Source organism: Gossypium hirsutum, chromosome A13 (genome assembly GCF_007990345.1).
Source record: "Gossypium hirsutum isolate 1008001.06 chromosome A13, Gossypium_hirsutum_v2.1, whole genome shotgun sequence".
Taxonomy (NCBI): domain Eukaryota; kingdom Viridiplantae; phylum Streptophyta; class Magnoliopsida; order Malvales; family Malvaceae; genus Gossypium; species Gossypium hirsutum.
In genome coordinates this window covers 109787441-109812548 of record NC_053436.1, presented here as the reverse complement: position 1 = coordinate 109812548, position 25108 = coordinate 109787441, and the positions used below count along the sequence as shown (strand labels likewise).

Sequence of the window (25108 nt, the reverse complement as noted above, 5' to 3'; positions counted from 1 at the left end):
ATTCATGAGATGCTCTTAATTTTTGTTCAATATGTTTGTTTGTGCATTGTAATGATCGATTTTAATCAAACATAAATAAATTTCTTGTAATTTTTTCTACGCATTATAGTGATCAAATTCCAATTGTAGTTGTACAAATATATTGATTGTAATTGTGATGGAATTGTAACTTCAAAAAGAAGGAAAAAAAAAGAAGGAAAAAGATTAAATTTTATACGCATAAAGAGTACATGAACTAGCTAAATTTGTTTGGTTATAATTAGAGGTGTTAGTTCAAAAAATTAATTTCTAAATCCGAATCCAACCCGTTTTGGATCAGCCAAAGGTTCCTTTAAAGTATTTTAATTATTTATATTTAAATTTAATAACAAAATTTATAAATATAATATAATTTCATCATTTATTAAATCGAGTTGATTCAAAATTGAAGAATATAAACTTAAACTCGACTCAAGATGAATTGAATTACTTGACTAAACTGATCCAACCTAACTTATTTTTGAGCCAAGCTTGAGTTTAATATTTTTAACTTCACGTTGACTTGACCCAGGTTGATTTACTATTAAACAACTAAAAGAATAAAATTACTTTTACTATATATTTGAATTTAAATTTAAATAAAAATATTGATATAACATCTGTGAAAGGTTGTATTTAGTGATTATGAATTGAATTAACTATGATGGTATGATTTATTTTTAATTTAAATATTAATTATTTATATTTACTCCAACAACAATAATAACATTGTATAATATGAATCCGATTGATCAAATTAAGCGAGAAGTGTTTCATTTATTCCCGAGAAATACCTTTCATTCCACTATGAAGTGTCTGTGGTTGCAACAGGTGTTCGGAAGATATCAAAAAGAGGTGAGAGGTGAGGTGGGGTTACTGATGATGATGAAAGCGAGAATCATCAGAATCAGAAAAAAGGGAAAAGGGTGATTAAAGAAAAGACTCCCATCCCCACTGATTCTGGCCTTGCTTCCCAACACGTAGCATCTAACCATAACGCCTGAAATCCACCACTCCTCTATTTATTTCAAAACCACTTGGATTAAACTCCCCCTCCGCTCCATTCCACTCTCCCAAAACCAACACGCCTTCTTTGCCTCGTGTTTCATCAGCTGGCGTTAAACTGCTTTCTTTAAAGGTACATTTCTCTTTAATTTCCTTCATTTTTTTTCCATTTCATGTTTTTCTTGTTAATTTTGCATTGAAGTGATAAATTTGAGTGAATGATGTTTGGTATATCTTCTTAGTAACTGACCTTTTGAAAATACTAGCATTTTTTTTTAATATCAAGTGAAAGAAGAAGAAGAAGAAGAATTTCGGCATGCAAAAAGCTTTTTAAGGCTTTTTTTTTTCTTAGATCAAAATTTATTTGTTTACTTATACTGTTCTTTTAAGCCTGAAGAAAGAAGCCATGGTTTCAATTTTTGAGAGTTTTATAAATCCCAGATACCAGAGAGCTTCATCGTTTATTCATATATTTTTGAACATTTTTAAAGCAAGAACTTGTGATTTGTTTTTGGTAAAATATGCAATAAATCTTCATATTTTTCGTAAATTTAAAATTTAATCCTTTTAGTTTTTAGAATTTAATCTTTTTAAAATCTACGTTAAATTTTTAACATTATTAAAATTATTTTATTAAATTTAGATTATTATTAGTAATTGAGTATTTCTTTATTTCAAAATTTTACATCATCAAATTAAAAAAAAAAACAAAGTTAACACTTGCACTTGATTTCAATATCTAAAAAATAGAAAGGCTTAATTTTAAATTTTCAAAGAGTATAGGGATTTCTCTACTTTTTTAGATTTAAGTTTATTAACACTTTCTTAATTACATTTCACTAAATTTAACTAAAAATTACAATATTAATAGTTAAAATTAAATTTTGGAAAGTACAATTTTCAAAAAATATAGGAAGTTATAGTACATTTTAACCTTTATTTATTTCATATATGATGAGGTTCCTGCATGCACCGAAGAAGTCACCTTTTGCCAGTATTTTCGAGTGGCTTGTTTCTCTCAAAACTACCTTGAATCTTGAGACAGAATTAAATATAATTTTGGCCTTTTCTTCCATTTTTCTCTCTCTATTTTCTTTTAAAAATTGCTTAAAGAATTCAGAAAAAATACTTTCCAACACGAAAATTGCTTCAAATTTATGGTTTATATCTAATAAATGGTTGCTTAATTTAAAAAAAAAAAGTTATTGTAATTAGTTTTGCTTCTTGCATGTCCAGCCTGCAAAATGGGTGCCGGTGGTAGGATGCTAGTTGACGGTAAAAAGGAGGAAAAACGAGGCTCGGTCAATCGAGTTCCGATCGAGAAGCCTCCGTTTACGCTCGGTCAGATCAAGCAAGCCATTCCGCCCCACTGTTTTCGCCGCTCCCTCCTTCGATCCTTCTCCTACGTGGTCCATGACCTATGCTTAGCCTCTCTCTTTTACTACATTGCAACATCATATTTTCACTTTCTCCCACAACCCTTTTCCTACATTGCTTGGCCTGTCTATTGGGTTCTCCAAGGTTGCATCCTCACCGGTGTTTGGGTCATCGCACACGAGTGCGGTCACCACGCTTTCAGTGACTACCAATGGGTTGACGACACCGTCGGGTTGATCCTTCATTCCGCCCTTTTAGTCCCGTACTTCTCGTGGAAAATCAGTCACCGCCGTCACCACTCGAACACCGGTTCCATGGAGCGTGACGAAGTATTCGTGCCCAAACCCAAGTCTAAATTATCATGCTTTGCGAAATACTTAAACAATCCACCCGGTCGAGTTCTATCTCTTGTAGTCACATTGACTCTTGGTTGGCCTATGTACTTAGCCTTCAACGTTTCGGGTCGATACTATGATCGATTAGCTTCCCACTATAACCCTTATGGCCCCATTTACTCCGATCGCGAGAGGCTACAAGTTTACATCTCCGATACTGGTATATTTGCGGTAATTTATGTACTTTATAAGATTGCTGCAACAAAAGGGCTGGCTTGGCTTTTATGCACTTATGGGGTGCCTCTACTTATTGTGAATGCCTTCCTTGTGTTGATCACCTACTTGCAACATACTCACTCGGCATTGCCGCATTATGACTCGTCCGAATGGGATTGGTTGCGAGGAGCATTGTCGACGATGGATCGAGATTTCGGGGTGTTGAACAAAGTGTTCCATAACATCACCGATACGCATGTTGCTCATCACCTCTTCTCAACGATGCCACATTATCATGCAATGGAGGCCACTAAAGCAATCAAACCAATACTCGGCAAGTATTATCCTTTCGACGGGACACCGATTTACAAGGCAATGTGGAGGGAGGCAAAAGAGTGCCTTTACGTTGAGCCTGACGTTGGTGGTGGTGGTGGTGGTAGCAAAGGTGTTTTTTGGTATCGTAACAAGTTCTAAAGACCGACCAACTGCCTGATAGCTGGCCGGCGAAATCAACGTAAAACGTACTTATTAGACTAGTGTTAACTAGGGAAGTTAATAATTAATGGTAGGAAAATGTGGAATAGTTGCCTAGTAGTTTTATGTATTAAGTGTTGTATTAATAAACTATATGGTAGAAAAAAAATGTGCAAGTGCTATAATGTTTTATGGACGCTACTAAAATAGATCAAAGACAATAAGTAGCAATTAAAAGAGTAGAAAGACTAAACTTTAGATGCACAAAAAGTACATGGACTATAATCAGCATCAAACCTAAATGTATTTGGTTGTATCTAGAGGTGTTGGTTCAAAATAATAATCTCTAAATCCGAGTCCAACCTGTTTTGGATCGCCCAAAGGTTAGATCTAAAATTAAAAAATATAAGCTCAAACTTGACTCAAGATGAACCGAACCGCTTGATTAGACTGATCCAACCTGGCCTATTTTTGAGCCAAGCTTGAGTTTGATATTTTCTACTTCGCGCTGGCTTGAAGCAAATGGTTCGATTTACTATTATATAACTAAAAAATGTGTAAAAAATTCCTTTTAATATATATTTGTATCTAAATTTAAATAAAAAATATTGTTATTAAAGTTTAATCTAGCCGAGTTAAATTGAACTTGAACTTAAATATTTTTTAACGTCCAATAAAATTGGAACGATATAGAAAAGATTAGCATGTCCCTGCACAAGGATGACACGCACAAGTCGAAAAATGGTCACTTTCTAATTCATATGATATGTGTGATGTTTGTGGAAAATGTTGAGTGGTATAGAAGACTTGGTATGTAACAAATAGTGTATGAATTAACTTATGCTTGATCGAGAATTTTGAAAATGTTACAAATTAGTCTTTATTAAATTCCAGGTTGATTCCAGAGCATATGTACCCGTGAAAAGTCGTATTTGGTGATTATAAATTGAATTGACTACGATTATATGATTTATATTTAATTTAAAGGTTAATTGTTTATATTTATTCTAGGAACGATTATATCATCTCGTAACTCAAACTCGACGATTGAATCGAGTGATGAGTGTTACATTTAGTCGTCGTCAACACCTTTCATTCAGCTATGAAGTCCTTATGATTGTACCAGGTGTTTGGGAGATACCAAGAAGAAAAGAGATGATGATATGAAAGCAAGAATCATCAGAATAAGAAAAAAGGGAAAAGACCCCCATCCCCACTGATTCTGGTCTTGCTTCCCAACACGTAGCATCTTACCATAACGCCTCAAATCCACCACTCCTCTATTTCAAAACCCGCCTTCGCTCCACTCCACTCCCTCAAAACCAACACGCCTTCTTTCATCACCAGGCGTTAAACTGCTTTCTTTAAAGGTACTTTTCTCTTTAATTTCCTTCTTTTTTTTTCCATTTAATGTTTTTCTTGTTAATTTTTCATTCATCGTTTTAACGATGAAGCGATAAATTTGAGTAAATGATGATTGGTATATCTTCTTAGCAACCGAGCTTTTGAAAATAGAAGAAGAAGAAGAATTATTTCGCCGTGCAAAAAGCTTTTTAAGGCCTTTTCTTTTTCTTAGATCAAAATTTATTTGTTTACTTATAATGTTTTCTTTAAGTCCGAAGAAAGAAGCGACTGAATTACTTAAAATTATTGAAATTAAAAAAAATTATCAGATCATTTTTTTTCAAAAAAATTACGGATTTAGACGAAATAACGAAAATGCTTCTAAGGATTTGTAGAAAAACACTTTCAGCTAGAATGTTTTTTGCCCCCAATATTATTTATTTATACATTTATTATTATTTTTGATGTCACCTCTTATGAAAATAAAACTTACAAAGCAGGTCTTTATATAGACTCAAGTCTCGTTTTCTTAATTTTCTTAAGTGAGGTAAGATATGGGTCTATATAAATTTATAATCCATTTGCAGTTTGTTCTTAAATAATGTAGGATTGTTTACTCTTTTAACTAACAACATAAGATTAAATGGTACACTTAATTTTACGTAGGAAAATGTGGAATAGTTGCCTAGTAGTTTTACGTTTTAAATGTTGTATTAATAAGCTATATGGTGGGAAAAAAAATGTGCTAAGTGTTATAATGTTTTATGTAGGTGTGAGAATTCAATCGAGTAAAAAAAATTCGAGTTAGTCAAGTTTATGAATCCTGAATTCAATTTGAAATTTTTTCCAATCGAATCGAATCAAGTAAAAAAAATTCGGATCAAGTTTAGTCGAGTTAACAAATCCTATTATTTATACTCAATGTTACATTTACATGAACCGATTATTTAAGTAGTAGACGAAGTATAAGATTATTTAACTACGTAAACAATATAATGGTTCTTAATGGGTAAACATGTATCAAAACGACGTAGTTTTGTCTTTTCTTATTCAGATTTTCGGATAACACAAATTTTGTAATTCATATTCAAGTTGATCCAAATAACTCGATTAACTCGAACTATTTAATTCAAAATTTAATTTTTTTATCAAATTTTTCGAATCGAATCAAATTTTACTCACCTCTAGTTTTATGGACACTACTAAAATAGATCAAAGACAATATAAGTAGCAATTAAAATATATTTAATATGTCAAGCGAGTGTTAGCTCGACAGAATCCATTGATTTTAATATTAAAATAAAAATAACTTGAATTTCATGTTGATGTTAAAGTGTATAGAATTTCTATTGGATTAATAGGAAATTAAGGTAAGAGCCTAAAGTTCAAAATATTTTTACTTTAATATTCTGAGTGAGGGTGAGGGGGAGGGGCCAGTCTTTGTCTTCGATAAAATATGGAAGCTAAAAGTTCCTCCACGGGTGCGGAATTTTCTTTGGTTATTGGCCATTGATAGAGTTTCTATGAAAGATTTTCTAATTAAAAGGGGGGTGAAGATTCATGACAGCTTGAACGTGTGCCCGTGGTGCAATAGGGAGTTGGAGAGGGCGGATCATGTATTTTTTAATTGTAATTTTATTGCAGGATTCTGGAAGAGAATATTCAACTGATGGGACATCGACTGGTTAGCGGTTAGCAACTTTGAGGAATTTTATATGCTATGTTTCAAGGCGAAGATTATTGGTTCTTGTAAAAGTTTGTGGCTAACTTCAATCGCTGCATCTTGTTGGTCGATTTGGTTAGCAAGAAATGAGATTGTATTTGATAATAAAGTGTTGACAATGGACACTTTGATTTTCCATTCCAAAATGAGGGCTTTACTATGGGTAAGGGCTGCTACTGAAGAGTGCAGGTTTCAAGAGAGATTATGGTGGTTATGTCCGTATAGATGTGAATTATCTAATTCAGGGTCAGCCGGCTGGCGCTCTCCTCCACTTGGAGGCTTGAAATTTAATGTAAGTGGTGCTGCTCTTGAGGGTGAATCTGGTGTTGGAGGGGTAATGAGAGACGAGGAAGGTATTGTTAGAGCTCTATTCTCGGGTCCGAGTGTTGCTTGTGATACGGAGTCTGCTGAATTGGAAGCAATTACCATAGCTATGGATGTTTTTAATGACATAGGATGGAAGGATTCATGCTCTCTAATTATTGAGATGGGGTCGAGGAAGGTTTTTAATTGGATCTTAGAGAAATCAAGTAGACCTTGGTCGCAATATTCTGTTTTTGCAAAAATTGATAGAAGGAGGGCCTGTGCTGGAAAGTTAACATTTTCTTTTGCTGAGGAGGGTGGAAATGAAATGGCAGATGCCTTAGCTTCTACTGGTATGAGTAGACCTTGTTTGTTTAAGGCTTGGTGGTGAGTTTGGTTTATGAATATTATGAGCTTTTCAAGGTCCGTTCTCACGGTGACAGGTATGCAAAGGAAGACGCTACTGGAGGTTTGTTACTGCTGATATGTTTTGATCAGATACTGTTATAGGTTTTTTGGAATTGAGTAATGTTTCTTGATGTTTCTGGTTTAGGTGATGTGTCCAGCTGTTTGGGTATGATCTGATTGTAAAAGCTTTGTGGCATTTGTCAGTGTTGCCTGACTAGGTGCTTATGTACTCTTTTACTGAGCGAAAAAAAATAGAGGGCTTTTATGAGTAAAAATCATAAGTTAGGGACTTTTCTAAATAAAGTTTAGTCGTTTAATGGCTTTTTTAGTATATTGGCCAAGAACTTTTAAGTAATCACAATTCACGCACCACTAACACAAGTAAATCATTGCCCCACAAACCACAAACAAACAGAGAAATGATTGTATGAAACTGTGATTTCACGTCATCTTTATCCTTTTTCAATTGGAGAATGACAAATCAGATTTTTTCCTCCTAATTTTTAGCATTTTTAGTTGGATTTGAATTTTTTCAGAAGGAAAAACCTAAAAATTAAGAGGAAAAATCTAACTTGTCATTGTCCTATTGAAAAGGGGATAAAGATGACATGGAAGCACAGTTTCATACAATCACTTCTCCTAGCAAACAATATAATTTTCAACATTATATTTTACGATTCAATTAAAGTCTCACTTTATTATATATCTCATAATACTTTATGTCCACTAAACTAAGTGCACTTATCAATTAACAGTGTAACTATAGTGAGCATAGATATCGTTCCCTCGAGGACTACAATTACTAGTAATTACCACATTTCTATTATTTAACCTAATAATTCAAAAGATTGATTAAAATTAAATCAAACTAGCTAAATTAAATAAGGAATGCACCAAAGAATGAAACACAAAAGCAATAAAGTATTAACCAAGTAACAAAGCAGTACATACGTAAGAATCTGCCTAGATTTCATCTATAATTCTCAATATAATTTATGCAATTTATTTTCTTAGCTCTTTGATCCATAGAAATCCCTAATATATGCTAACATCTTTTTTGAACATAAGAGCAACTAACTCTAGGTTGATTAATTAAAATTTCTTTCTAATTAAAATCATTATTATCACATTAATTCATTCTATGGGTCATCTTATTAGATTTGACTCTAATCCGATAGATTTATGTTGTCCTATTTTAGGATTGCATGCAATTCCATTCAATTATGCAAGATCTAATCACAAGAAAGGTCTATTCAACCTCAGACTTATGCACATTAAATATGGATTAACACTCTAAAATTATTAATCCATGAATAATAAATCATTCATAATTGAAAATTAAGAGACTAATATTTTATTGCATAAAAAAAATTAAACAATAGAATCCATCCTAGGGTTCATCTCTCCTTAAGAGAATTAGTTTATATTGGCAAGAGTAAACACCAAAAATACAATATAACCACTAGAATAAAAGAAATCCATGATAGCTTTCTTGAAAATCAACTTGAACTCTTGAATATTGGTGGAAAATTGCTTGAAAATTAGCATCAATGGTGTTCTAAAGGTAATTTTCGTGCTCTCCCTTGGTGGTTGCCTCTCTTCCCTTTTATTTTCCTATTTATATCCTCTTAAAGTGTTAAAAACTCTAAAAATCGCAACTTTCAACCATTAGCACACATAGTTTTTGAGATCGACACACCTTGGACACACAACTGTATGGATTGCCCTGTGTGAAAATTTGCTACATGTGTACAGCTTCCAGAATGCTCCAATGTTCTAATTTTCACCTTTTTCACTTGTATTGCTTTCAAATGCTCTATTAAGCATCAAAACATGAATATAAAGGATTAGAAGTATATAGTTCACAATTAATACCACTTAATCACCCAAAATGCATTAAAAATGAGGTTAAAATATGTTACTTTTGACACTTATCAATTAAAAAGAATTAAAAAGTGTGGGTCTTAATCTTCAAGTACTCCACTCCATAGATACGGGTGGTAGAATCAACTAGAAGTACTTTTGGAGGCGATGTAATATGATTGATTGGAGCATCATGAGGTTCATAAAGGTAACAAATTGATGGGTGTTAACATACTCTTCCTTATATATCTTTTGAGTGTATATATTCACCTTATATTATATGACATTTTGAAATAATAAAATAAAAGTATATAACAAGCATTTTAGTACTAAAGTACCTCTCAAAACACAAATAATCAATAAATAGTAATATTTTAAAATTACGTTACACTCGTAGAAATTTTTATGGAATGTCACTCTCTTGTTTAAGAAAAGGAAGAAAAATAATCATACAAGTATTTTAAAGTTTATTTTAAGCTTAATATATAATTTGGTACACGAGTTTGACACTTTTTTCTAATGTGGTATTTGTATTATATTTTGGTTCAATTTAATACTTATAATTGATAAAAGTTATATATTTTGATACTTAAAAGTAACCGTGTTAACTTTTTAATTCAAAATTTAACATTGATTTGATAAAAATTAAGTACTAACATTATTAGATTTAAATTTTTAATGATTTTAGCAATAAAATTAATTTAGTGTCCGAATCCTTAAAAAAGAAAAACCTTTACCTCCTCCCCTTTCATATTGGCTAAGTTGAACCAACTTATCCAATGATTTTTCCCTCTACTAGCAGGGGCATATTTTGGGGGTTGGTAGGGACCTAACCCCCCTAAATGAAATTTTTTTCATTTAAATTAAAAAAAATTAAATTAATTAAGGTAAAACTATATTTTACTCCCTAAAAATGATAAAAATTAATTTAATCTTTTAAAAATTATAAAATATAGGCTATTTAAATGATAAAATTATATTTTTACTGTTGTAAAAATATAAATTTTATTTCAACCCGTAAATGAATTTTCTAACTTTGACTCCTACTAAAAACCGCATTTTGTTGAAAATGCATCATATAAGTTGGAATATTCACACATGCCATTGCCACTAATTAAGAATTTCAGTCAACTTGTTATAAATATTGTATTGGTTGTACATTTTGTTTTGCCGCCATATCTATTTTTTATGTACTTTAATTAATATTCTTAATCTTTACGAGATTTTATAATATATAAATCTAAATAATGAAATTTCTCATCAGACCTTAAATTATAGCAAATTGGATAAAATACACAAAATTTAGTTAGAGAATATTTCGTGATATTGTTGATAGTTCCAATGTTAGATCCAATAGTATAAAATCTATAGATTATCGTGTAATATATTGATAGATCCAAAAAAGCAATAATTTATTACTTTTAATTTTTTAAAATTTATATTTAATAATACTTTTATTAATATCAATTGAGTCTTAACTCGATTGGCATGGTCATTGACAAGGACATAGGTTCGAATGTGCTGAAGTGCATTATTCTTCTATTTGTAGGTTGAGGACGGGTTATAGATAGTCCTAGGCATTGTGTCAAAAAAATTAGATTTGGTTAGAAACAATATTTTTATTAATTGCATTGACATGTATATTTTTTTAATACTTTATTATACTAATATAAGATACTTATCAATCTCTTAACCCTATTTGTGAAGTCTCGCTAGCAGTGTACAAAATAATTCTCTTATTTTTCAAAAGATTTGTTGATTATATGTAAAATTATAGAATAATAATGTATAAAAATAAATCTCACATTTATATAATTTTTTACTTCAGTAAGACTTGTATTGTTTCAAATCCCGATTGGTGTTGGTAGAAGGATATTTTTGAAGCTTTAAAACAATTGTCGACTTGTAAGCTATGTGCTTGGTAGGGTTCGCTGCGACTGTGGGTATTCGTTCTAAGTATTACATGAAACAGAAAATAAGCAGGCCACACAAGGCTTAGTTTTCTTACGTATGTGGAGTTTAGCTCAGTGATATATATTTAACTATCTTCAATATTTACAATAAGTTATCCTAAATCTGTCACACACTTTTTACAATTTCCTCACTTTTATACTTTGAAAAATGATGCTCTCACTACTAAATTCACCATTGTAAATTCAACAAGTAAAATCATAATACAAAAAAAAAACTATAAAAATGCACTCACAGCATAAAGTTCCTCACTTGAACAAATTAAGTGCTATATCTTTTAGTAGGATAACTTATACAAGTCCTTCAATTATATAGAATATTTCAAAACTTGCTAACATAAAAAGACCTATTTTAATCCATATAAAACATCATTAAGATAAGCCAAATACAATATAATAATGACAAGGTAACCATGGACTCTTGGTAACTAAGAATGCAGTGTTCCAACTCAATTAAATATCCTCGATCCAAGGGATTAAAAAATGGGGTGATCCAATTTGATCCAATCTTCCGAATATATTTCCCCAAGTAATATGATCTCCATTAATGGACTAGATATCATCCACATTATTAGTACAATAAAAAATAAGGTTCAATAATTTGTCAACAATGCAAATACAAAAAGTGTTTCAAATAACAATGCAAATACAATTAAAATTTTCTATTAAATTCACTGATATATCATTTTGGAATAAATAAATACTTGTTTGATTACCATGTATATATTTAGCCTGAATTTAATTTTAAAAAATTAAGAGTGTTAACAATTAATTTATATTTTTAAATAAAAATAAAAAAATTAAATTCCTTTAAAAAAATCCCAAATTTATAATGAGTAAAAAAAATTAACACAATTTTTTTTCACTCAGTCAATAAGAATATATTAATGAAAAGATATTAAAAAACTCCCAGATAATCTTAGACATCCACCACCTGTGCGAACAGCTAATAACAAAGAAAAAACATTTCGCCACCAAATTTTAAATAACTCACCATTGCCAAAGAAGCATCCATACTATTACCTTGCCAATGAACAAATGCGAAATGAACTCTAACCAACTGGATAATATAACGATCAATACCTACTAAAAGATTCCACAACGACCATGTCCTAGAACTCCTCTGCTATTTCAGGCTCAACGGCATCAAGCAACACAGAAAATAATGAACAAGCCACCATTCCTTTCTCGTCTCACAACACTCCACCGCATCAGCTTCATCCTCAGCTACCTCTGCGACGATAAACTTCGACCACCTGTGGGGAGATGGAACCCAATGAATAACAGCCTTGTTGACTTTATTTCTCGAAGGCCTACATTTTGCAAGACAAAACCACCATGAACCCTCCGAAAATTAAATGTCATCATGCACTACCCTTGTTCACATCAAAGATCTCATTTTGGGATTAAACAACATATCAATTGTCCTCGAAGTTTTGTCGAATACAAATCATTTCGTGCCAGCCATACTAACCGTCAAGACGCCGAAACCAATAACAGGCATTTTATGAAACCTTTCAAATTCACATTATATAGCCCAATATTTGCCCGGGCTTGGACCCAAGACAAATTACCCAAACACAGTAAAATTACAAAACCCAATATCCAATACATACTAAACCCCAAATAAAACAACTAAGCCCAATACCTAATCCTAGCCCAATCAGCCCAATGCCCAAAATAAAAAAATAAGAAAAAACAAAACCCTAAAGCTACCAGCCACCGACCTAACCCCCACTTGCCTCTGACATCCCTGCAGCACCGTCCCATCGGTCACCTCCACCGCCCGTGGTACCTGCAAGCAGTAAATGGGAAGAGACAGTAAAAACAATAAAAAAGAATTAGAAAACAGGCTATAAAAGCCGAATGTACAAACAATTTAGAGGAGGGATTTTTCTATCAATACAAAGGATTTTTCTTTGTTTTTTATCCATACTAGCAGATTAAAACCAAGAACAGTGGATTCAATAAGATCAAAGAACGTAGATAGCATCAAATACAAACTAAAAATCTCAGAAATCGAAAGCTTAAAAACTTAAGGTGATTTATTTTTTATCCTATTTTAATTTCGTTTTGGGCCTATTTTCCCACATACATATACTAAAACATATAAAAAATATAAAACAAATAATTAAAAAAATGGGAAAAAATTACCTTTTTCGGCCACCGTGCATGGTGGCCTGCGCCGGGGCCGGCGACGGTCCGGCAATCGGACCGATGACCGGCCCATGGCCGGAATTCTCTTCCCTCCCCCTCTCCCTTTTCTCTCCCTCTTTTTTTTTTCTTCTCCCCATTCAAATATTTTTTTTTAAATTTGTCTTTTATAGGGACCAAAACGGTGCGTTTTGGTCCCCCCCATTTAAAAGAAAACGGTGCCGTTTTGGCCCTGGGTCGGATTGACCCGACCCGCTCCAATTAGGATCCGTGTGTTTTTTAAACGGAAGGGCTATTTTCGCACTTAGCCCTTCTGCTTTTTCATGCATTTACAATCAGGTTTTTTTTTGCTTTTAATTTGGCCCTAAAATTTATCGCTCTTTGCGATTTGGTCCTCCCTTCAACGACGTCATTTTAAGGGTTCGGGTAAATTTCTTATTTAGCCCCCTGCAGTTGTACGCGCGTTCAAATGGATCCTTTTATTTATCTTTTATTTTAAATTCGCCCCAAAACTTTGATTTTAATCCAATTTTAGTCTTTTTTCATTTATTTTTCGTATTTATCCTGAATTTTTTATTATTTTTCTATTTCATTCAACTTTAAATATTATTCATGTTATATATAGTACTATTATCACTATTATTTTTATATTATTATCATTATTGTTATATTATATTTAGTTTTTTAATGTTTCGTTTTTTTATGCATATATATTTTTATTATTATATTTATTATTAATATTATTAGTACATAGATATGCATGTACGTACTTATTTAGTGTGTTAATATTTGTTTTTATTATCATTTCTAATATATGTATATATTATATGTATTTTATATATATTATGTATATATTTTTAATGCCATTAGTTATATATTTCTTATACCATTCCACGTATGTATTTTATATCATCTTATGTATATGTTCTTAAATACTATTATATATATTTATACCATATTATGTATGTATTATTATTTTATTTATTTTTATTCCTATTATATTTATTATTAATGTTAGTACATCTATTTTATTGTATGTATATATATATACTTTTTATATAGTATTATTTTCGTATATCATATTATTCATTACTATACTTATTGTTTTCACTATTGCCACTCATTATTCTATTTTAATATTATGTATTATCTGGTGTACATACATCCTTTTATTATTACTATTATTATTATTATTATTATTAGTATATATATAAATATATATTTTCTATGTTATTAGTATTCCTAATATATATTGTATATGTTCATTTTATATATATTATGTATATGTATATTTAGTATGTATATATTTAGTATTATTATGCGTACATTTTTCATTCCTATTATTACGTATATACTTTAATATATATGTATATATCTAGCAATATTAGCGTTTTTAATATTATATTTACGTCACTTCATTTATTATTATTATATGTTTATATATATTCATGGTTTTTTTTCGTGTTTAATGCTATTACTATCATGTTTAATACCATATGCATTATTATTGTTTTATACTATTACTATTGCATGTATATTGTTAATGTTTTATATATTATCTGTTTTGCATATTCTTAACTTTTTATTAATATTTGTCCGTTCCGAATTTAGCATTAGTAGTTCATACCATAGTACAACATCAATTTTAGTTTTTTTACTTTTATTTTTTTATCTAGAAATATCTTCATTCATGTCTTTAAATTAATTTCAATAAATAAGGTAACGTGCCGGTTTAACATTAAGTTGTTGATTTCATCGCTATGTTGGGTGAATATCATCGGCTCATGTTAAAAAGGAACGTCCTTTTCAAAAAGAGATCGAAATTATAAAAAATTCTCGTGTTTTGGTCGGATCATGATTAAAATTTAAATTGAACTCGTATTTTTGAGAATCAAGACAACGCGTGTTTTACGAGATACCAATTTTGGGCATTGCGAGGGTGCTAATACCTTCCTCGAGCGTAACCGATTCCCGAACCTTACTTTACTCTGTTTTTCACGTAGACCCAAATTTGGCCTTCATTTTTGTTCAAGAATAAATTTTTTTTTTAAAAAAAAGATGATTTATTAGGTGTCCGATCACACTTAGAAAAAGATCGGTGGCAACTCTCTTTTTAAATAAAAAACAAAAGTCGGTTTTCAAATTTCCAATAAGCCACCTCAATTAGCGATCGAAAGCGAAAATTTTACGTCGCTACACACGTTAAAGCATAGCGAGTAAAATTCAGCATAGCAATAAACTGTTTTCCACTGAAAACCCCACCAAATAAAAATCTTCAACCAACATCCATAAAAAAATTGCAATTCTAAACTTATTTCTATGAATAAAAAATTATAAAATAATAAGCATCCAAATAGAGGAAGTGGTTGAAACATATCTTAATAAAAAAATAGTGCTCTTGTTATAAGCCTATTGTTAATATACTTATTTGGGAAAGTGGCGAGAGGATCCGGGCCAGCAACTGTTTATTTTCACATTATCCTAGAATGTGCGGGATCAGGGAACAGAATCATTGATTGAAGTATTAAAGATTCTCACATATAGACAAGAACCCATGATCTGTGTATGACCTAATGCCCCTCTGGCCTCTGCATCACATTTTCGCACAGATCACTCGTCTTTATATAAGATCAATACAGATTGGGAGACATCCAGATCCAGCAAGTAATGACTATGGCTCCGGCATCATCTGCAAATGTTTATTGCACCAATGCCACAGACAAAGAAATTAGCTATGCCAATAATTCCTCACTTCAAGTATCTTTCTCTATCTCTTCCATACTAGTTTTATATATGTTAAGCATAGAAGCCTTGGAAAGAAATTTTTAAGTGTCTTCCGTTAAGAAGTCGGTCAATCTCTCAATAAACTCAGTTGAGAGTTAGCATACCTTGAGTGGTTGCTCGAAGAGCCTAGTTCACGTAATCAGGAGTGCCTCGGTTGGTAGATTTGTAAGACTCATGGGATAAGTGTTTGTATAGGGCGTGATGATAGTAATGTAAATAATTTGACTTGTAAACAAGGGGGGAGTCCAGTGAGTTTTGGAAGTTCACCAACCAAGACACTCTCAGCTCTATAAGTCGCACCCGCTTATGGCACAATACGAAGGACAAAATCTCCATTGGGAGACAATACCCAACATTATTGGGAGATCAATTGACTGCCTAACTTACAATACTTTAAAAAATTTTTCCGAAAGAATCGTCCCTTCAACAATATTTATATACATGTATGTATATATATACATATATCCTTTAAACAAAATTGTTTACAGGTTTTTGTTTTTGTTTTTTTTTTCAGAAAAAAGTACAATTGAAGACAAGGCCATTCCTAGAGGACACCATCAAAGACATGTTGAGCAAGATGGTTCACGTTCCTTGTATTAAGGTGGCTGATTTGGGTTGTGCTTCGGGTCCAAACACGTTCTTCCCGACATGTGAAGTTATGGATATCATCGCTAGTGTTTGCCGACAAGCACATTGGGAATCGCCTGAGCTTCAAGTGTTCCTTAATGATCTTCCCCAAAACGACTTCAATACTGTGTTTAAATCAATTCCTGCATTCAATGGGAAGCCTTGTTTCATTGCCGGAGTTGCAGGTTCCTTTTATCAAAGGCTATTTCCGAGCAAGAGCATTCATTTCGTGCATTCTTCTTACAGTCTTCATTGGCTCTCAAAGGTTAGTATATATAATTAATGTAATTGGATATAATATAGGGAAGGCAAACCCCGGGTTAAATGTTGTCAAATCTATCACTTTTTTATAGTTGGTATATTCTACTCTATTATTAGTCTCGTTTACTATTGATTTATAATATTGAATATTACTATTATCTTTATAGGTGTTAGATACATAAGTCCCATTCTAAAGGCAAGCAATTAATTGAATTAGTCAGTTTGGCTGGTTTTTTTTTCAATCTGACTTAATTGACTTTAACATAAGAAAATCGACTCGATTAAATTCAATTGAGAAAGTTGACCACACAAAACCGACTTTGATTTGGTTAGTTTGGTCGATTTTCTCGATTAACCAACCTTAAGTAACTGGATTGGGTTTATAAAGTTATATATCTATTACATATTATAAATATAAATAATTTTAAACTAATATTAAATAAATTGGTTTCTTAGTTGTTTTTGATATGGAATTCAAAAACCAATAACTGATTGAATTAACCAATCAAACAAAGATAAAAGCAGTCCACCTGACTAAACCGAAACTAAAAAGATCTAATGGGTTGATATTTTGTATTTAAAATCGAAAATTGCTCACCCTTACCCCATTCTACCCTGCTTCGCCTTAATTTGATTTTTGCTAAATATTTTTAATATTTTTATTTTTTAAAAAGCAACCAAATATTTAAATATATATGTTTTTTAAAAACACGAAGCATATGAAAAATTTTCTATAATGCATTTTACTTTTTGTCTCCTTTTAATATTTATACATATAAAGGTAAAATAATAATTTTATATTGTGAGCGGGACGAAACGAGATTACCATAATCACTTTATATCTATTATCAAAAAATAAATCCACCTCACCTTGCATTTATTTATTTTAAAATTCACTAGCAGATTATTTTTAGCTTGATTGGACTGTTTGTGTTTTGCCGTCCCTAATTACATATATAGCCACGTTAGCATTGTCTATAATTATATGATTGTGAATGAATTTTAGGTACCAAGAGGAGTTGAGGATAACAAGGGAAATTTATACATAGCAAAGTCGAGCCCTCCTAATGTATCCAAAGCTTATTCAGGGCAATTTCGAAATGATTTCTCGAGATTTTTACACTTTCGTTCCGAAGAAATGATAACTGAGGGACGAATGTTGCTTACCTTCATTGGTAGGAGCAGTACTGATCCCACAAGCAAAGACTGTTGTGCCATATGGGATTTGTTCACCAAATCACTCCTCGACTTGGTGGCTAAGGTACATTATGTTTGTTGTTTCCTTTCGCTTAAATACATCGATATATATACATTACTATCGACATTATCATAATTGCAAACATAACCGGTGCTATTTGGTTGGCAGGGATTGGTGCGTGAATCTGATATAGATTCATTCAATGTACCTTACTATTACCCTTGCGAAGAAGAAATGAGAGAAATTATCGAAAAAGAAAGGTCTTTTGCTCTCGACAAATTAGAGATTTTTGAAATGAATTGGGACTTCGAAGACGATGTTTTCAACGAAAATTTCGAAAAGAGTAGAAGCGGGCGAAATGTTGCAAATTGCATACGAGCAATTACTGAATCTATGATTGCTAGTCATTTTGGAGAGGCCATAATTGATGATCTGTTCTCAAGATTTGCACAACATGTGGGTGAGCATTTGTCGTGTGAGAAGACAAAGTACTATGTTACTATTGTTGTTTCAATGACTATGAAATAGTTGGACATGTATCATGGATATGTATAAGTTTTGTCCAATTTTTTTTTATTTAAACGAATAAAAAATGAATTTTATTTTATAGATTTTTCATCAATACTAACAATTTTTTTCGTCAAAAGATGAGTTTTTTTTTTAAATATTGTTGTTGTATTTGTTTTCTTTCTCTCTCTCTTTTTTTTTCTTTTCCAAATTATGAAGTTTTTATTAATTTTTGAAATGTTTTTTTTATACCTATTTAGCTCAATACTCATAAATATCGAGGTTCACATAGATACAATTTTACCAAACCTTGAAGCATATGAGTTTAGAGATCAAGCTTTGATTTTAGAAAATTTTAATGTATTCTTATATTTTAATGTAATTTTATAAAATTGAAAGTTGTTACTATTTATAGTAATGAGTTATGTCTTTTAAATTCAAAAGTTACTTAACTTGATTATTAATAAATAATTATAATTATTCAAGTAGATATCTATTTAATAATTATGTTTATTACTAAAGATATGACTATCCGTTTGGGTAGTTACGTCCTTGTGAAGAGATATGAGACCTTTTATAAATAGGAGTTGAATTGTATTTGTATGACACATCCAAAAAAGAAACGTAGAAACAAAGTTTTTTTTATTCTCCCACCATCTTTTATATTTTTAGATTGTTCTATAATGAATTATTACAAAATTTTTTATAAAAATTGATATCCTTGTTACGTTTGGCTTAGTGCTAGTGGATTGTTTTCATTTGTACAAAATGTAGACAGTCATTGGGCTTCACTGTATCCTCAAAGTTCATTATGACTCTTGACGAATAGAACTTTAAGAAAGTGGCATCGATACATGTCTTGATACTAACTTGATGCATTTTTAATGAAATAAATATAAAATCTTTCCAAAAAACTTATCACATTATCTTATCCTTTCTCAAATCCCTAACTTCTCCTTTCTCTCTGCTCAATTATGTATTCTAGCTAACTTTACAAGAAACTTCTCTAGGGAAGAAATTTAAAGTTTGAACTCTTGAAAATTAGTAGAAAAGGGCCAAAAAGAAAAAAGTGAAAATTAGGTGGGAGACAAGATGAAGATGATGATGGATGACATTTTTTTTCTACATCTTTCTATGTATTAAAAGTCTATTTAAAATTTTTATTTTAAATTATTAATAATATTTAGTTAGAAAATCTAATAATCACACGTACCATTTCAATCTCATTCACAGCTCTATTTTTAGCTTTTTCCTCTTTTTCCATCTATCTAATTTAGTCATTTTCTATTTTTAATTTTTCATACTTCTACCCAACATTTTTCATACCTTTACGATATAGTCAATACTTCAAATTAATTTCTCTAAATTCACAAACCCTTTTTTAATTTCTTATGATATCCAATTAACACGTGTAAAGTACATAAATATGTCAATTTGGCTTAGAATCAATAAGAATCTATGATATGTGTATGACCTAATTCCCCTCTGGCCTTTGCATAACATTTTCACACAGATCACTTGCCTTTGTATAAGACCAGTATAGACTGGAAGACTCTATATCCACATCCAGCAAACAATGTTTATTGCTATGACATCATCTGCAAATGTTCATTGCACCAATGCCACTGATAAACAAATTAGCTATGCTAAGAATTCCTCACTACGTACAAGTATTTTCCTCCATCTCTTCCCTATGTCCAATACTTGGTTATATATATATATATATACACACACACACTTTAAAAGAAATTGGTGACTATAGTTTTCTTTTTGTTTTTTCAGAAAAAAGTGCTATTGAAGACAAGGCCATTCCTAGAGGATATCATCAAAGCCATGTTGAGCAAGATGGTTCCTGTTCCTTGTATTAAGGTGGCTGATTTGGGTTGTGCTACGGGTCCTAACACGTTCTTCCCTACATGTGAAATTGTGGATATCGTCACTAGGATTTGCCAAGAAGCGCACTGTGAATCGCCTGAGCTTCAAGTGTTCCTCAATGATCTTCCCCAAAACGATTTCAACACTGTGTTCAAATCTGTTCCTTCATTCAATGGGAGGCCTTGCTTCATAGCCGGAGTAGCAGGTTCTTTCTATCAGAGGATTTTTCCGACCAACAGCATTCACTTCGTACATTCTTCTTACAGTCTTCATTGGCTCTCAAAGGTTGGCAAATATATACACATAAATCCACTTCATTTAGAGAAGATAATTTTGGAATTCATCTAATGATACCTGTTTTGTCATCCCTAATGTCCTATAGAGAAACGTTAGCATTAACAATAACTATATGATTATGAATAATTTTTAGGTACCAGGAGAAGTTGAGAACAAGAGGAATGTATACATAGCAAAGTCGAACCCTCCTAATGTATCCAAAGCTTATTTTGAGCAATTTCGAAATGATTTCTCGAGTTTTTTACGTTTTCGTTCCGAAGAAATGATAACCGGAGGACGAATGCTGCTTACCTTCGTTGGTAGAAGCATTACTGATCCCACAAGCAAAGACTGTTGTGCTATATGGGGTTTATTCACAAAATCGCTCCTCGACTTGATGGCCGAGGTTAATTGTTTTTTTTTGTTTTTTTTGTTTCCTTTCACTTAATTGTATTGATACATAAACTATTGTGTCGCATTTATCATAGCTGCAAACATAATTGACGCTATCTGATCGGCAGGGATTGGTGTGTGAATCTGATGTGGATTCATTCAATGTTCCTTATTATCACCCCTGCAAAGAAGAAGTGAGAAAAATCATCGAAACGGAAGGGTCTTTTGCTCTTAATGAATTAGAGACTTTTAAAATGAATTGGGATTTTGAAGACGATATCTGTAATGAAAATTTCGTGTTTGAAAATAGTAAAAGTGGACGAAATGTTGCAAATTGCATACGAGCAATTGCAGAATCTTTGATTGTTAGTCATTTTGGAGATACCATAAAGATATGCTCAACATGTGGGTGAGCATTTGTCGTATGAGAAGACAAAAATGGTTACTATTGTTGTTTCAATCACTATGAAATAGTTGGTCCAATAATTTACCTCATATATGCAACCAAATTTATATATTTATCTTTATATTATACCATCATATGTATCATGCATATGTATTAATTTTGTAGATTTTTCATTCAAAAGAATAAAAGAGCGGATTTATGGGTTTTTTTATTTAAATATTGTTGTGGTACTTGTTTTCCTTTCTCTTTTTTAAATTATGAATTTTTATTAATTTTTGAAATGTGTTTTTTTTAATATTTATTTACCTTGAATGTCGATATTAACGTAAATACAATCTCGATGTAATTATTTGAGACAAATTAAGATTTCTTACTGTAAATTAAATCCCATGATTTGGGACACGAAAAGGTATGCTAAGATAGAGAACTATAATTTGTAAGTGCATGCATGGCTTACTAGAGGAATAAGACAACATCTTTATCAGTTAGATTCTAACATAATCTGTCAGTTGGATTGTCAATTTTTTCAATAATTTAATATCATATCATACTTATTTCTTTTTATTTTTTTAGAGTTTTAAAAAATAGTATAATTTCAATTTTAGTCGTTGAAATATGCTCAGTTATAAACTAAATATGGATCAATTGTAATTACAATCCTTTTACTTTATTTATAAAATAATGTCCAAATTTTAGCTTCAAGTTTATACAATGCTCAAATTTAAGATTTAATTTTTATATTTAACTTTTAACATAATTTGGTACTTCGATGATGAATTTCGATTTCTTCACTTTTTATAATTATAAAAAAAAATTAAATTTTAATTTTAATTCTTAAATTGCGCTTAAATTTGAGATTTTATCTCTATATTTAATTTTTAACATAATTTAATACTTTTTAAAAATTATTTATAGTAATTTGATAAATATATTTATCAATTTATTTTTAAAATATATTATAAAATAATTCATCCGCCTATTAAACAATGTATCATGTTTTAATTCTATAAAATCATATTTTTACTCTCAAATTATGACAATTTTTCTGAGAGAGATATTGTTCGAAGAAAAGCAGGTGATAATTATTAATACGGGGACGTCTTGGGAACCCTACAAAAGCACGTGGAGCCAAATAAAAACAACAGAAAGAAAACGACAGGTCCAAAGAAGACGTCCCTTGAGAAACCAAAACAACGATCAGTCTTCGATTACTGTGAAAATACGAGCACCCGATCCAAATCTTCAGAGAGCCATGCAATCAAAACGGCAAAGATGGCCATCAAAGCACAATCTCCAGCCAAAACGTTAATCAGGGAGGATTCGCCGATCGACATTAGGCAGAGTTGAAGTGGTTACTTAGCCTTTTGTTTCGCATACTATGCCTTCTGTTCTGAGATGCAGTAACCATATCGACTTTGAATGTTAGAGATCAGGAAAGGAGAAAGGATTGTACTTCAATATCTATCACCTGATTGTATAATAGATGCAGATTCAGATGTCAAAATGCTTATAATTTTAATTATCTAAATAAAAAGAATTTTAGCCCATTTGAATTCAGATTTTTGTTGCTTTGGTTATTCGAAAAATGATAAAAACAACTTTGAATTTTTTTTATGGATTTAAATAAATGATAAAAGAATAGTATTCAATTCGGATTTAGATTTATACAATAATATTAATAAGGTAATAAATGAATTCAAAATTTTAGATAGATTTGAAGATTTGAATTTTGATAATTTAAAAATTTACAAATATCTAACTCAAATTATTTCTAGCAATCTTGTTTCATATAGTGTCCGAGTTATAAAATAAAAATAAACTCATTAACAATATCAACAATTAAATTTAAAATTTTCAAATCAAACAAAAAATACTAAATTCTTATAATTAAGTCTTGATATTTTAAATTCGACTTTAATTAAAATCATGTTAATTTGACTTCAGATGAAAATATTATTATACTCTATAATATTTGATTCTGATTATAATTATTTGGACATATATTGTTTATAATTATCTTTTTTTTTTTTGCTTCATTCAAGTTACTCTGTAGTCAGAAAAAGAACAGAACACTATTCAAACAAGAAAATTACAACAGATAAACAAAAAACATAATTCCAGCAACAAGAAAACACTAATCTAAGCCAAAATCACCACCATGCTTTAAACACATGTGGCCTATTCACACCAGCCAACGCCAAAGAGAACGCCATGTCATTTCCATTCCTATTTGCCAAAGAGAAGACAATGGATCTGATCTTACACTTAGAAGTTTCAATATCTGAAAAAGTTACATGAAGCGTCCAAAGTTTCAATTCCTTATTGATACACCAAGAAAACACCACCGAGGAACTTACTTTAATAACCAGAGAAAATCTCAGCTTCGAGAGCAAACTTCACCGCTCCAATCTCAACTTCCTCAGCAACATTTGTACCAACAGCACCAGAGAAAATCTCTCTTGCAATCCCCTCCATATCTCTCAATATTCCTCCACCTCTAGCCTTGTCCTCTTTCGCTATACCACATACATTGAATTTTAACCAACCACAAGGAGGTAGTCTCCAAAAGGAAACAACAGCATTGGATTTGTGAGACACCACACAACATCTTTGTGGAGTTAACCACCAAAACTTCTCCTGCAACATGATTTCATTATGGTTTGATCTAATCCACAACAATGCCCTCATCTTAGATTGAAATACCAAATTAGCCATATTCACTCTCCTTCCATCAAAAACCAGCCCATTTCTTGCAATCCAAATTGTCCAGCATGCTGCAGCAATAGAAATCAGCCATAACCTTTTCTTACTCTCATCCAATTTCACATTGTAACACAATGAAAAGTATTCCACAAAACCATCGACTCTCTTTAGCACCAAGAGCAAAATATCGAAAAATTTTGAATGTTCACACCTCTTTTAGACAGAAATTCCATAGACGGAATTCTGTCGATAGCTAACATTCAAAGAAAGCTACGAACTCTAGGGGGACCTTAATATTCCAAACTTTACCACAAGCAAAATTAACGTTCGCGTCCATTATCAATAAATTCGAACATCTTTTAACCGAGAACATCCCGAGTTTATCATTGGACCAACACAATCTATCCTCTATTTCCGAAATCAACACTGTTCCAATCACCTTATCAACCAAATCTTTACACATCTCCTTCTCCCTATCCATCAAAGATCTAGAAAACCAGCCTTCCCAGTTCACGCACCATTTCCCTAAATAACTTAATGAATCAGCTACTATTATTTTATTATCATTGTACTTGTTAGTTCAAAAATTAAATAATAGTTTCGGTAGATCAAGTGGTTGAAACATATAAGACTAAAATAATAGTATACTTGTTATATGCTTATTTGGGAAAGTAGGGAGAGGATCTCAGCCAGAAAACAAAATCAAATCAATCTGCCATTATAATCGAGATATGGGAACAGGAACATTGATTAAAGTACTAAAAAGTTTCACACATAAACAACCACCCCATTTTCATACAGATCAGTCGCCTTTATATAAGATCAGTATAGGCAGGCAATGGCCATGGCAAGGCATCATCAGCAAATGTGCATTGCACCAATGCCACT

The 25108-nt window shown here is 31.3% G+C and overlaps 4 protein-coding genes, 1 long non-coding RNA gene and 1 other non-coding gene across 6 annotated transcripts; 5 read left to right on the top strand and 1 right to left on the bottom strand.

Moving 5' to 3' along the window:
* The first annotated feature begins 997 nt into the window (after positions 1 to 997).
* LOC121212649 (delta(12)-acyl-lipid-desaturase) lies at positions 998 to 3594 on the top strand. Its single transcript, XM_041085831.1, has 2 exons — positions 998 to 1156; positions 2260 to 3594. The coding sequence occupies exon 2, from the start codon at positions 2268 to 2270 to the stop codon at positions 3423 to 3425; it is 1158 nt and encodes a 385-aa protein (XP_040941765.1). The 5' UTR covers positions 998 to 1156; positions 2260 to 2267; the 3' UTR covers positions 3426 to 3594.
* Positions 3595 to 4077: 483 nt separating this feature from the next.
* Positions 4078 to 4181, top strand: LOC121212932 (U6 spliceosomal RNA). The gene has a single exon (XR_005908304.1). It is a non-coding gene; the product is annotated as a U6 spliceosomal RNA (small nuclear RNA).
* Positions 4182 to 4609: 428 nt separating this feature from the next.
* LOC107945428 (uncharacterized) lies at positions 4610 to 7500 on the top strand. Its single transcript, XM_041085830.1, has 2 exons — positions 4610 to 4795; positions 6414 to 7500. The coding sequence occupies exon 2, from the start codon at positions 6485 to 6487 to the stop codon at positions 7184 to 7186; it is 702 nt and encodes a 233-aa protein (XP_040941764.1). The 5' UTR covers positions 4610 to 4795; positions 6414 to 6484; the 3' UTR covers positions 7187 to 7500.
* Positions 7501 to 12032: 4532 nt separating this feature from the next.
* LOC121212648 (uncharacterized) lies at positions 12033 to 13332 on the bottom strand. Its single transcript, XR_005907912.1, has 2 exons — positions 13191 to 13332; positions 12033 to 12831 (listed from the first exon to the last, which is right to left on the bottom strand). It is a non-coding gene; the product is annotated as an uncharacterized lncRNA (long non-coding RNA).
* Positions 13333 to 15757: 2425 nt separating this feature from the next.
* LOC121212367 (probable methyltransferase TCM_000331) lies at positions 15758 to 18588 on the top strand. Its single transcript, XM_041084843.1, has 4 exons — positions 15758 to 15947; positions 16489 to 16866; positions 17869 to 18123; positions 18229 to 18588. The coding sequence occupies exons 1-4, from the start codon at positions 15858 to 15860 to the stop codon at positions 18586 to 18588; spliced, it is 1083 nt and encodes a 360-aa protein (XP_040940777.1). The 5' UTR covers positions 15758 to 15857.
* A 1767-nt stretch (positions 18589 to 20355) lies between these two features.
* LOC121203523 (probable methyltransferase TCM_000331) lies at positions 20356 to 21651 on the top strand. The gene is made up of 3 exons (XM_041085829.1): positions 20356 to 20727; positions 20873 to 21124; positions 21240 to 21651. Exons 1-3 carry the CDS (start codon positions 20401 to 20403, stop codon positions 21522 to 21524), a joined length of 864 nt encoding a protein of 287 aa, XP_040941763.1. The 5' UTR covers positions 20356 to 20400; the 3' UTR covers positions 21525 to 21651.
* Positions 21652 to 25108: the final 3457 nt, after the last annotated feature.